The 14,082-nt window shown below is 40.1% G+C and overlaps 1 protein-coding gene across 5 annotated transcripts in view; it reads right to left on the reverse strand.

Annotated features, from left to right (window-relative positions):
• rb1cc1 (RB1-inducible coiled-coil 1) overlaps window positions 1–14,082 on the reverse strand; it is a 132,658-nt gene that overhangs the window by 34,117 nt on the left and 84,459 nt on the right. For 4 of the 5 annotated variants that reach the window (XM_052023062.1, XM_052023061.1, XM_052023063.1 and 1 more), the window contains one exon: window positions 1,812–1,859. The exons of the other annotated variant lie outside the window; for it this stretch is intronic. In XM_052023062.1, the coding sequence (XP_051879022.1) occupies window positions 1,812–1,859 (48 nt within the window). The remainder of the gene's footprint in view (window positions 1–1,811; window positions 1,860–14,082) is intronic. 5 annotated transcript variants of the gene reach the window in all.

Consider the following 14,082-nt stretch of genomic DNA (forward strand, 5'->3'; position numbering starts at 1 on the left):
CAATTTCTGGACAACCTAGATGCATGAACAAAATAAAACAAAAATGCCAGAGGATTATTACTCATATGAATTTCAAATCTGATAAACATTGTGTGAATATGCCAGAAATGAATACAAACTCAAGGTTTTGATATATGATCAATCTTTGCCACCACTTCCTAAGAGTTCTATGCAAGGCTTTCTTATTATTACAGCAAAAAAATGGAATGGTTAGAGTGGAATTTACATCAAAATGTTAAGATTTGTTCTAATCATAGACAAAAATCTTTCCAAATAATAATACATGCTCCTTTCGAATAGTTTCAGAATAGTTCATGATAAAATTGAACACTTCCAGTAATTATTTAACAAGTTCCCTTATTTGGAAAGTAAAATAGATTAGAACAGCTACAAGCATTATGATGCAATTGCCCAAAGCACAAAGACCATGCACTTTTAAATAAAGCATTGTTGTACACAAATTCTAGTTCAACAATAGAGCAACAAGCCTCTATTTTTCTTTATGAGGAAATACTCTCACATTTAGGCAAAAGTCACTACCCATCACAGGAAATAAGAAAACTGGTGATTCTAAATAAAAATTAAACCAAAATGCTACCCAGGAGAAATTTAAACAATTTACAGAAAAATACTACAAACATGCAATAGTCTCTAAATGAACTGGAACATCAACCATGTATTCCACAGAGAAAATCCTTCAAATTTCACTTTTGTAGGTTTCCCCCTCAGACAATATATTCCGAAATATAAGGCAGCACAAAGATAATAAACTTTTGTACAAGCAAAATAATTCCTGTAGATTGCACGCATGCCATGCTTTCATTTTGAAATCAAACACCTTTGATAAGAAATAGAAACTTGCATCATCAGAAAAATTTAGATAATTTCTGTATTTCCATAGTAATATTCCTCATAAATATTTAATGATATTAAGATTTAGATTCCAACCCCCCCCACCCCACTCAGGAAGTTATGTTTATGTTATTTCCAGCTCAGAATCAACGAGCAAAAATGGCTAACAAAATTAAGAGCATTGCACTAAAAGAAAGTTAAGGCCTTTAGGTTACTTATTGTTATAAATGTTAATTTTCTTTTGTCTTTAAAATTAAAGCACACAGAAACTACTGATTCATTACAACTAAACAATAGCTTTGTTTTACTGTGCTGAAAATTTTTTGTTATAGCAATATCAAAATAATTAATCCTGTATTATTCAGTATTTTGTCGATTAAACAGACATTGGATTACAACGTTGCATCAAGTGCCATATGGACTACGTTAATATATTTCCTTTAATAGTAAACATCGTCCAAAATAAAAATCTCTCTATAATTTGTCAGTTTTGTCTAAATGTATAACAATGGTTTGGAGCCAAATGATTCTGAAAAGGATAACAGAACCATTAAAAACAACATTCAATAAATGCAAGCTTTCTGTACTCCCTCAAAACTGAAACATGCACACAAGATATTCAAGACTAAAAATTCTCTGCAAAATGCACTTGTAATATGTTCCACTTGCTTAGAAAACAGAAACATTGCTTAAGACAACAAAAATATTTTTACTATTTCCCTATTTTAGAGTCGCACAGATGAATCTTCAGTAAAACCCAGCATTGCCTAAAGTGAAATAAATTATTTAAAACTGGATAATGCCATTACAGTTGCACCAGTTCCTTCATCCTCCAAGCTTTAAGAGTTTGAGAATTAAAATAGCTTACTGTAGAATTTATTCCAGAATTATTATTCTGTTAGTAATAAATTGGACCAAATAAAAGTTTATTTGCTTTGTGGCCCAAACAGAATACATACCAATCTTTGATTTAATCGTTTATTCTCCTCTTCTTTCATTTGTAATGTCTACAAGCAAGCAAAATAAATTTAATTTTTAAATTCATAGCACTTTTAAAATGCAAAACGAATTATTATTCAACCAGCTGCCAAAAGAAAAGTACTTGAGTGAATAGTTAAAATGTCACCAAGTAGAAGAAAAGAGTTTAGACTAACATCACTATTAAATTTTAATTGTTATCAAAAATTATTTTTCACCTTTGTCCCTTCACTATCTGTTGAAGGATCATTAAATTTATGAACGCGTTCCTGGACACATTAGAGCTAACAAATAATTTATGAAGTGTAATACAAGCAAACATGAAAGCAAATTTGTGAATAAGAGCAAGATGCCTATCAGATCCATACTTACTGAGGGATAACTGTTCGTCAAAGGAACCTTCCTTTTCTGACCATTTTGAACTATTTTGTTTTCCCTTTTTGGAATCTAAAGCATGGTAAAATAAAGTAAAGCATACCTGTGTTGTCTCTGTTACTATTAGAACTATTGCAATTGGTTATCCTATCATTTTTTTCCCCACATACTTCATTTGGGTCTGATGATGTACCCCGTGCAATAATAACAACATGTGGCAAGGTCTCCTTGAATAGGCAAGGACTTTCTTTATATTATAACCAAGAACACCACAAAACAAATATCAAAATATTTCAGTGACAATGAAGTGGGGAGGAAGAATTTAGCTAAACCAAATAATAATAAATGGAGACTTAAAAACTACACAGGTGTTGAGTATTTGGTATAACATGCATAGCATACCAATGTCAATGACAACTGGAAAAGACCCTCCATAATTTGCAAGCATTTCAAATAAGCCATATTTGGCAAAGGCAAATAAAGTTCAGGTACTCTCCTATTGACAATGAATCTTGCAGTCAGTTTTATTTGCATCAATTTGCATGGACTGCTCATCAACTACAAAAATTAAATCAGAGCAAAATTGTGTCCAGCTACTTGATTAGTAAGAAAGTGACAAACGATGAACTTGCCAGCATTTATAATTTAATTTTCAATAAATTTTTTAAATTAGCAGTAATTTAATTTTCAAAATTAACAATAACCTCACAGAACATTCACAACATTGACTTCAGAAATCAATACACTACCTTCTCCCTCTTGGAGAGCCTTTGTAAATTGAATTTTATTTGAGCTATTAAATAAATGAACACAGTAAAGCTAGGTGGTACTAACTGCTATACAAAAGTGAATTTTATGGAAAATATTTTATAGCATCCCAACGTACAGGAGCGAGATAAAACACCTGGTTGAGTGGTGCCGCAACAACAACCTCTCGCTCAATATTAGCAAAACTAAAGAATTGATTGTTGACTTCTGGAAGGGGAAAGAGGGCGAACATGCACCAGTCTACATAGGTGGACTGGCGGTGGAAAAGGTCAGCAGCTTTAAATTCCTTGGCATTAACGTATCAGATGACCTGTCCTGGGCCTAGCACATAGATGCAATCACAAGGAAGGTGCACCAGCAACTTTACTTTCTTCGAATGTTGAGGTTCAATACGTCACCAAACACTAACTTCTACAGATGCACTGTTGAAAGTATCCTGACTGGTTGCATCATGGTCTTGTATAACAATTCGAACGTGCAGGAACGCAAGAAGCTGTAGAGAATAGTGGACTCAGCAAGTACGTTTTTCATTGCACCGATGTATACATGTACTTGTGCATATGACAATAAACTTGATTTTAACATACAATAACTGTATAGTCAGTGCTCCGTGATCAATGAACTCCAACCAGGAAAATCATCCAGAAAAAAAACTACAACATAGGAAGGCAGGAGGAGAAAAGTTAAATCTGCCTCATGGATGGATATATTAATAAGACAATTAGGCAGCAGCATTATCCATTTGTAGAAATAATCAAAGCATTGCTTGCAGGTATGCAGCTGCAGAAGCAAATGAAATAACAAAACCAACACTGGAACCTTCTAGTGAAACAGAACTGGTACAAAGCATTAACACATTTGGGTAAGGCAATAAGAGTCATAGATTAATATGGCATGGAAACAGGCCCTTTGGCCCATCCCATCCATGCCAACCAAGATGCTCATCTAAGCTAGTCCCATTTGCCTGCGTTTGGTTCACATCCCCCTAAACCTTTCCTCTCCATGTAACTGTCCAAGTGTCTTTTAAATTTTATTATTGTACCTGCCTCAGCCACTTCCTCTGGCAGCTTGTTCCACATATGCACAACCCTCTGCGCGAGGAAGTCATCCCTCAGGTTCCTCTTAAATCTTCCCCCTCTAGTTTTTGATTCCTTTTCCATAGGAAAAAAAAAGACCATGTGCATTCACCCTATCTATGCCCTTCATGACTTTATCCCCCTCTACAAGGTCACCCCCAGTGTCTGACACTCCTTGATGTCCTAGCCTGCCCAGTAACTCAGGCCCTTGAATCCTGGCACCATTCTTGCAAATCTTCTATGCACACTTTCCAGCTTAATGACCCGTTTCCTATAACAGGGTAATCAAAACTGTACACAATACTCCAAGTATGTCCTCACTGATGTCTTGTACAACTGTAACATAACACCCCAACTCCTATACTTTATGCCCTGATCGATGAAGGCCAGTGTGCCCAAAGGCCTTCTTCACCATCCTGTCTACCTGTGACACCACTTTCAGGGAACTATGTACTTGCATTCCTAGGTCCCTTGTTCCACAACACTCCCCAGGGCCCTTCTGTTCACTGTGAAAGTCCTACCCTCATTTGACTTTCCAAAGTGCACCACCTTGCACTTAACTGAATTTAATGCCATTTCTCAGCCCACTTACTGTATGCAGCTGATCAAGATCCCCCTGGATTTTTTTTTGTTAACTTTCTTCACCGTCTACGATACCACCTGTTTTAGTGTCATGTGCAAACTAGTCAACCATGCCTTGTACATTCTCATCCAAATGGTTTTATATAAATGACAAACTACAATGGGTTCAGCACAGATCCCTGTGGCACACCACTGATCAGAGGCCTCCAATTTCAAGAACAACCTTCTACTATCACCCTGCTTCCTACCATCAAGCCAATTATGTATCTACTTAGCCAGCTCTCCCTGGATCCCATGTGATCTAACCTTCCAGACCAGCCTTCTATGCAGGACCTTGTCAAAGGCCTTGCTTTGTGAGACACACACAAAGCTGTGCTGACTATCCCTAATCATTCACTGTCTATCCAAATGCTGGTAGATCCTGTTCCTCAGAATCCCCTCCAGTGATCTACCCACCACTGATTTCAGGCTCACTTGCTGTAGCTCCCTAGCTTGTCTTTGCTGCCAAATAATGGTACAACATTAGACACCCTCCTGTCTTTGTCTTCCCGAGTAGCACTAGCAAATCTTCCTCCCAGGATATTGGTTCGCCTCCAGTTCATGTGCAATCCATCCCTCTTCTACAGGCCAGCTGTGCCAGAAGAGATCCCAATGATCCAAGAACCTGCCCTCAGTAGCATGTGGAACTGAGAGTAATCCAGAGATCACTACCCTTCAGGTCCTGCTTTTTAGCCTCTTTCCTCCCTCCCTATATTCACTCCATAGGACCTTATCCCTTTTTCTACCCATGACGTTGATACCAATATGCAAAACCACCTCTGGCTGTTCCCTCTCCCCCTTGAGAATGTTCTGCAACCGCTCAGAGACATCCTTGACCCTCACAACCAGGAGGCAACAAACCATCACCAGTCTCATTTGCAGCCAAAGAATCTTGTCTGTCCTCCTAACTACTGTGGCAAAAGATGAGGGCAAGGGCATCTGCAATTTCTTCCCAGGCTTCCCACAAGGTCAGAGGATGCACTTGGTCAGACCCTGGGGATTAACACACCTTAATGTGCTTTAAGACCTCCAATACCTCTTCTTTGTATATGCAATTTGTAATTTGGTATATGGCCCAAGACACCACAGCTCATTTGTCTCAATTTCTTAGCTTCCATAATCTTCTCCACAGTAAACGTTGATGAGAAATATTCATTAAAAATCTCACCCATCCCCTTAGGCTCCAAACATAGATGGCCACACTGATCTTTAAGGGGATCTATACTCTCCCAAGCCACCTTTTTACTCTTAATATACCTCAGAATCTCTTGGGATTTTCTTTTATCTTGCCTGCCAGAGCCATCTCCCGCCCTCTTTATGCCCTCCTGATTTCCCTCTCAAGGGTACTCCCACGCTTCTTACACTTAAGGCATTTGCTTGATTCTGACTGCCTAAATCTGATCATTTGCCTAATTTTTCCTGATCAGAGCGTCAATATTTCATCAGCCAAGGTTCCCTAAACTTGCCAGCCTTGCCCTTCACCCTAATAGGTACATGTTGTCGCTAAACTCTTGATATCACACTTTTGAAAGCCTTCTACTTGCCAGACACCCCTTTACCTGCAAACAGTTTCACCCAATCAACTTCTGCAAATTCCCACCTAATGCACCCAAAATTGTCCCTGTCCCAATTTAAGACCTTGTGGACCAGTTCTATCATTCTCCATAACTATTTTGGAAGTAATAGAATTATAGTCACTGGTCACAAAGTGCTCCCCCACTGATACTTCAGCCACTGTCCTGCCCTAGACTTACTGATTAAAGAAGCTTTCTTGGACACTTAAATTCCACCCTCTCCAAGCCCTTTGCACTATGGGTGGCCCAGTCAATGTTAGGGAAGTTAAAATCTCCCACTACTACAACCCTATTATTCGTACAACTATCTGCAATTTTCCATCTGCTCCTCTAATTCCCACTGACTACTGGGGGGCTTATAATGCAGTGCCAAAGAGATCATCTCTTTGTTTCAAAGTTCTATCCATATAGGCTCACTGGACAGTCCCCCAAGAACATCTTCTCTAAGCACTGTGGTTATGTCCTCCCTCATCAAAAAGGCAACCCCACCCCCAACCCCCCCCCCCCCAACCCACCCCGTACCTCCATTACACCTGTAGTACCTGTACCTGGAACATGGAGCTACCAGTCCTGCCCTTCTCTCAGCTATGTTTTTATTTTGACTTTAATGTCCCAGTCTCTCAAGCCAATCTATGGCCCAAGTTTGCCCACCTTACCTATCAAAAGCTTCTTGCATTGAAATAAATGCAGTTTATACCACTGGTCTTTCCTCTCTTTGCCATGCTCCTGGCTACTAAATTTGCTCTCATTGACCACAATATTTGTCCCCAACTTTTCAACTGCCTTATTTCTGCTCAGGGACCCACCCCCATGCCAATCAAGTTTAAAGCCTCCCAAGGAGCACTAGCAAATCTTCCTCCCAGGACATTGGTTCGCCTCCAGTTCATGTGCAATTCATCCCTCTTGTACAGGCCAGCTCTGCCCCAGAAGAGACCCCAATCATCCAAGAACCTGCCCTCAGTAGCATGTGGAACTGAGAGTAATTCAGAGATCACTACCCTTCAGGTCCTGCTTTTTAACCTCTTTCCTAACTTGCTATATTCACTCCGCAGGACCTCATCCCTTTTTCTACCCATGACGTTATTACTAACATGCACAACCACCTCTGACTGCTCACTCTCCCCCTTGAGAATGTTCCGCAACTGCTCACAGACATTTGACCCTGGCGCCCAGGAGGCAACACACTATCACGTCTCATTTGCAGAGAAAGAATCTCCTGTCTGCCCTCCTGACTACCAAGTCACCTATCACTAGGAGACTCCTGTCTGACTCCATCCTGCTGAGCCTCAGAGCTGTTTACAGTGCTGTAGGCCTAGCTGCTGCTGCCACCCTCAAAGGTTATCCCCCTCAATAGTATCCAAAGAGATGTACCTGTTACTGAGGGGAATGGCCACAGGGAAACTTACAGTCTGCCTATTCCCTTTATATTTCCTAGTGGTCACCCAACAGTCTACACCCTGGTAGGTGTGACTACCTCACTAAAACTCCTACCTATGAAGCTCTCATCATCCTGGATGATCCCAAGTGCCTCCAACTGCGGCTCCAGTTCCTTGACAGAGTCAATCAGGGGCTACAACTAGGCACACTTACCACAGCTATAGTCATCAGGGACACTGGAAGTTTCCCTAATCTCCCACATCCTGCAGGAGGAACCGACCACTGCCTTGACTGCTATCCCAATTACACCAAGTCAGAAGAGTAAAGTTCAAAAGACTTTGCTTGTTCTTAACCATACCTCTGCTCTGCCTCCTCAGCACGTATTCCTCAAACACAACACTTTGACCTCAATAACAAGTCCCGAAAACCTAGCCATGCTAGGTCAGAAATAACAGTAATAGGACAAAAGTTGCTTTTTATTTCTATATTCCATACCAGACAGCAGCGCAATTGGCATGCGGGATGAAGCCAGAGCACCTAGAGGAAACCTTCACAGTGACAGAAATAATGTGCAAACTTCACACCAGCAGTACCAGAGAACAAAATTGAAACTGAGGCCACTGGAGCTGACAGACAGCTGCACTACACAAGCAATACTGTACCGCTCTTTATACACAGATATTAAAGCTCAAGGGTAAAGTAATCTAGCAGTATCAGTATTTCTCAGACACAAAAGACTGCACTTGCTGGAATCTGAAACAAACAAAAAAAAATCAATTGCTGGAAGAACTCTCAAGCAGCATCTGTGGAGGCAAAGATGTTCAACATTTCAGGTTCAGACCCTGCACAGCTACTTAAGTACACAAACAACATATCAAAGAGGTGAGATGCACAGACTGAAAGCAATTTATTATACTCCAATCTGGGCTTTAACCTGAACAATAAATAATTTGACTCGCAATCGGCAGGCAATTGCTTGTTTCTTAAAAAGTGTCAGTGTAGAGGTTTTTTTGCCATAACCAAGGCTTTCTTTACAGGTCATAAATTTCTTCAGGATCTTTATTAATCTTAACTTGACTTTGGAGATACATTAATGCTTATTACAATAAAATTGATGCTACATTTAAGGACTTTATTAAAAACCCCTGCAGCTAAAGTCAGGTTGAACTGCAATTCACTCTATCAGCAGATTGTCTTGCTGTTACAAATCGTGAGCAATCCAATTTCTGAATCAAAAAGGTACCTTTCAGCCTAGCAGCAACTATTCAAGTTTGTCCAAGTATACCATTTGAACTATCCACATTTGACCTGACATACATTTTCCTGAGCTATTTGCATATACACCCATTAACTATCCTCTAAAAGAGTCACTCTGCAATTCTAAAGGCAAGCTCACAGTTTTTTCCCTAAAGTGCCCATTATATTATCTGTTGACTTCTGGTTTCTTCTGTGGACTGTTAGGCCATACATCCAGCCCCACAACAGCTGTTCCCTGAAGTGATGTTTCTCATAAAACTGAGACAGATAACATATTCAACCAGTACTATATTTGGTAACTTTTCAGAACAAATGATCTAAAGAGCAAATATACTTTGATGTCTTTCATCTTTTCAGGAATTTCCAAACATTTTCACAGTAATGAATTAAGTTTGCATTGCAATCACAATTTATTGGCAAACAGGGAAGCCAATTATATACAGCTAGCTTACACATTGTGGGTGTGACCAAGCATAGTAAACTGCCGCTCAAAAGGCACCTGTCAACATTAGAGGTGGTGTAAAAGTAACTGGAAAGGTAAGGGTTAATGATGTACAGCTGTTATTGCTTCAACCATGGCATGACTATAGTTATGACTGCAAGATGTGCAAGTGCTTGGGTGAAACAAAGAAGTGCTTAAGGCATATCTTGTTTTGCTAAAGGTTTGCTGTGAGCAACTGCCCCAGTATGTGCAACTTCGCACGTAGGCTTCTTTAGATTAAGTATAAAAGGAGGGACACAGACATGTAAATCTTTGAGTGGGGATCAGAACAGAGCTCGGGTTACACTGTTTAGTCTCTGTATCCCTCACTCCCGCTAGCATTAAAATAATAAAGCACTTATTGTACGCTCCTTGGTTCTGTTGTTTTCTGCTTTATTACAGCGCAGATCGACTTTCACAGCAGAGTACCTGAAGTACACAGTAATCAGTGTATATCCTGTACTTTTTCTTCAAAAAACTTAGAAATGTAATTGATTTGGAGTATAAATACTTTAGTGATCAAAAATCCCTGGATACATCCTGTCCCGTCTGCAGGAGAGACACATTGGAGATGTTGGCACTGTTACATAGGCAGGTCCCTAGGGATCCTCAACATTAGAGTTTATGTTGAGGATCCCTAGGGACCTGCCTATGTAACAGACTTAAGAAATCTCATGCAGTCAGGTTAAATCTGAATAAAGAAACCTCCTGGGCGGGGAGGGGGGGGGGGGGGGGGGGGGGGGGAGAGGTGTTGGAGTTATGGGGAGCAGGACTTCAGTGTCCGTTACCATTACCAGGAGTGGCTTCATAGCTCAACCAGACTGAGCAGGCCTGAGAACATAGCTGCCAGACTGGGTATGCAGCAGGCAATAAAGGATAAGCCTACTTAACCTCACCAGTCTGTGGCAGATAAATCTGTCCATGACAGCTTCGGTGCAAGTGACCACTGCACTAAGTCCTTTATTCAGTGAGGACACCCTTCATGGCACCATAAACATGCTAAATGGGATGGAAACAATATAAATCTGGCAGCTCAAAAATGGGTACCCACAAGGTGCTGTGAATCATCAGCAGCACCAAAACATACACTACCACAACCGTAATATCATGTCTCAGCATATTTCTCACTTTACCATTAATATCAAAAGATCGTCTCTGTAATCCCACCCTAATGATGAACAGTGGAGAGGAACAATTTAACAGGTTACAGAAGAAGGCAGCTCTTAAAATATCCCATCCCCAATGATGGTGCGTCTAGGCCTGACTACTTCAAGCAGAAACATCCACAGATATAAGCCAGAAGTGCCAGATGATTTACTTCCTTCCGAGATCCCTACTATCACAGAAGCCAGTCTCCAGTCAACTAAATTCACTCCACGTGATATCAAGAAACAGCTGAGGGTAGCTACAGAACCAAACAACATCCCATTGTAGTACTGAAGATTTGTATTCCAGAACAATTACAACACCGGCATTCACCCGACAATGTGGAAAATACCCCAGATGTGTCTTCCTTTTCCAGCAGGCTAATTGCTGCCCAGTGTCCTCCAATCCTCAGCAAAACGATGGAAGCACACATTAACAGTGGTCTTAAGTAACACTTATTCACCAGTAACATGCTCATCAATGCCTCGTTTGGGTGTTGCCAGAATTAATGGGCTCCACGCCTCAGCAAAGCCTTAGTTCAAACATGGAATAGAGTTGATTTCTAGAGATGCAGTGACATTGATTACCCATGACATTAAGATGCCCTAGATAAACCGAAGCCAATGGGTATCAAAAGGAAAAAAAAACTCCTAAGAGTCGTATGTTGCTGTACTTTTCAGATGGGATCCACCTAAACCAGATTATAGTCAGAATTAGTGGAAAGGACAAACACTGGAGTCACAGACTTTAAACTGGCAGGATTGAGTGTAGTGGCGGGTAGCTTATGGAAAAGAATAGCTTTGAAATATTTTGAAAACTAAGGGAAGGAGGTTGAGTAACAGTCAGACATGCTTCAGGCACAGCAGCTAAAAGGAAGATTTGAAGATTTTAAGTAATTAAACCACTAATTATTCCAGGTGTGATCCCGCCGAGGCTCCTCTCAACATCAGCAACATTTTCCTAATTTTGAACTTCAAACCCCTTGCAGTGAAAAGCATTATAACATTTCTTTCCCAACTGATCAATGGCAAAATATGTTGATGGCTGATTTAGCAAGTTTGGTGGAGTTGTGAATAGTGTAGGAGACTGGCAATGGATACAGCGTGATGTAGATCAGTTGCAGATATGGGCAGAGAAATGGCACGGAGTTTAACCTGGATAAATGTGAGGTGTTGCACTTTGGTAGGACTAATATCAAGAGGCAGTACACTCTTAAGGGCAAGACCCTTAACAGTGTTGAAGAGCAGAGAGACCTTAGGGTGCAAGTCCACAACTCATTGAAAGTGGCTACATAGGTAGACAGGGTACTTGCATTTATTAATCGAGGTATTGAGTATAGGAGTCAAGTTATGATGCATCTCTATCGAACTCTGGTTAGGCTGCATCTCACTATAGGAAGGATGTAGAAGCTTTAGAGGGTGCAGAAGAGGTTTACCAGGATGCTGCCTGGATTAGAGGGCATGTGCTATCAGGAGGGGCTGGACAAACTTGGGCTCTTTTCTCTGGAGTGGTGGGGGCTGAGGGGTGATCTGTTGGAAGTGTATAAAATTATGAGGGGCATAGATAGGGTGGACATGCAATATCTTTTTCCCATTATTGAGCAATCCAATACCAGAGATCCTGTGTTTAAGATGAGAGGGGGTAAGTTCAGAACAGACGTGAGGGGTACGTTTTTTTTTACTCAGAATGGTGGATGCTTGGAATACGTTGCCTGATAGGGTAGTGGAGGCAAATTCTTTGGGGGCTTTTAAGAGGGGCTTGGATGGGCACATGAATGAAGAGAAAATAGAGTGATATGGGCATTCTGCAGGTAGGAGGTATTAGCTATGTCAACACAACATTGTGGGCCAAAGGGCCTGTTCTGTGCTATACTGTTCTATGTTCTAAAATACCATTTGCCTTGCCAAAGAGAAGGGGAAAAAGCTACTTTCTAAATGATGAATAGCTGGGGGAGTGACAAAATGATCCACTTACATGTTGCAGGCTCAGAAAGTAATCAAGGCAACTAATTGAATAGTAGTCTTTATATCCAGAGGACCTGAATACAAGTGAGCCAAAGTTATGCTAGTTATAAAAAGCTCCGGTTAGACAATGCCTCGAGAACTGCAAGCAGTTTTGAGAACCACATCTTACAGCAGATATATTGGCTCCAGAACAAATATAGCTTAGTTTTACCAGAAAGATTTTTGGACACAAAGGGCTAAATTATAAATAGGAATTACAGAAACTTGGCCTACATTCCATAGTAACTTTTAAGTTTTCTGGATTTTAAGAGGAACAGATATGGCAAAGAGAGATTATTTCCACTGGCTGGCAATTTTCGGACAAGGGTACATTATATAAAAATCTAAGAGCATTTCAGGACAGGAACTAGAAAACAAGTAAAAAAACTGCAGGTAATGGAAATCTGGGGGGGAAAAAAAAATCAGAAAATGCTGGTAAAGCTCAGAAGATGAGGCAGCATCTGGGAAAAAAAAAGAGTTAATGTTTCAAGTCAAATAGCCTTTGTCAACCTGGATAACTTTACACAATGGCACTTAAACCCAGAACAATGGTTGATTTTAATTTGAGACTGGTGATTTTTAAAAAACAGTTATTATGAAAAACTGTGCAAAGGTAGAAACATGGATTTGAGTCTGTCATTACCTGTGTCTTTATTGAATGGTGGAACAGCTCAAGGAACTAAAAGCCCCTCTCGTCTCCATGTAGTGCGTTATGGAAATCATTCATGATAAAACATTCATAATAGTCAACACCAACTAGGAACTCAGCCAGCCAGATGACCCCTCCAAGCTGCACACCATTCTGACTTGGAATAATTTCATTGATCCTTTGCTGTTGCTGAGTATAAAAGTCTGCAACCCTTCCCCAAACTTCATAAGGCAGGCAGCAACTAAGCACCAAATTCTCAATATTAATAATGAACAGACAATAAATGCTGCCCTCATCAGCAATGCACAGATTACAAAGGATGCATAAATAACAAAGAAATCAGTCTGTTTAAATCAGCCCACCCCCCACCCCCTTTTATCCATCTAAACATTCATGGTTTTTAAACATCAGAATAACATGAATGCAGCATGCTGAAATTTGGTAAGGTTTCCTCACCACTATCTTTTCATTTTTGCCAGATCAAAATCCTTAGCTTACCACTGAACAGGTCTGTGAAAAAGCCTTCATTATACACATCACAAGAGCTCAGTAAGGTGGCTCACCATGTTTTACTAAGAAATTAAAAACAATCAATAAGTTCCGGACTTGCCAGCACCCACACTCCAGTGAACGAATAAACACTAAGATCTCAGTGGTGAAAGGACCAACAAATGTAATTTCAAATGTTATTTCTGACTGGCAAAATAGAGTGATGATGAATATCAATTTTTTTTCCCACATTTCCCCTTGTATCCATTTAATCATCTTTTAATCCTTTATCCATCCAAGTGTTATAAACACAGATTAACAAAAAAGGCAAAATCATTTTGCAAGATGACAGATACATTTTATACAGTTAAGGGTTATTTTTAACAAGTGCAGTCCTTCCAAATAATTGTTCATGATAAACAGTACAAAAATTTAC

The sequence above is a fragment of the Pristis pectinata genome, chromosome 9, assembly GCF_009764475.1.
Source record: "Pristis pectinata isolate sPriPec2 chromosome 9, sPriPec2.1.pri, whole genome shotgun sequence".
NCBI classification, from domain to species: domain Eukaryota; kingdom Metazoa; phylum Chordata; class Chondrichthyes; order Rhinopristiformes; family Pristidae; genus Pristis; species Pristis pectinata.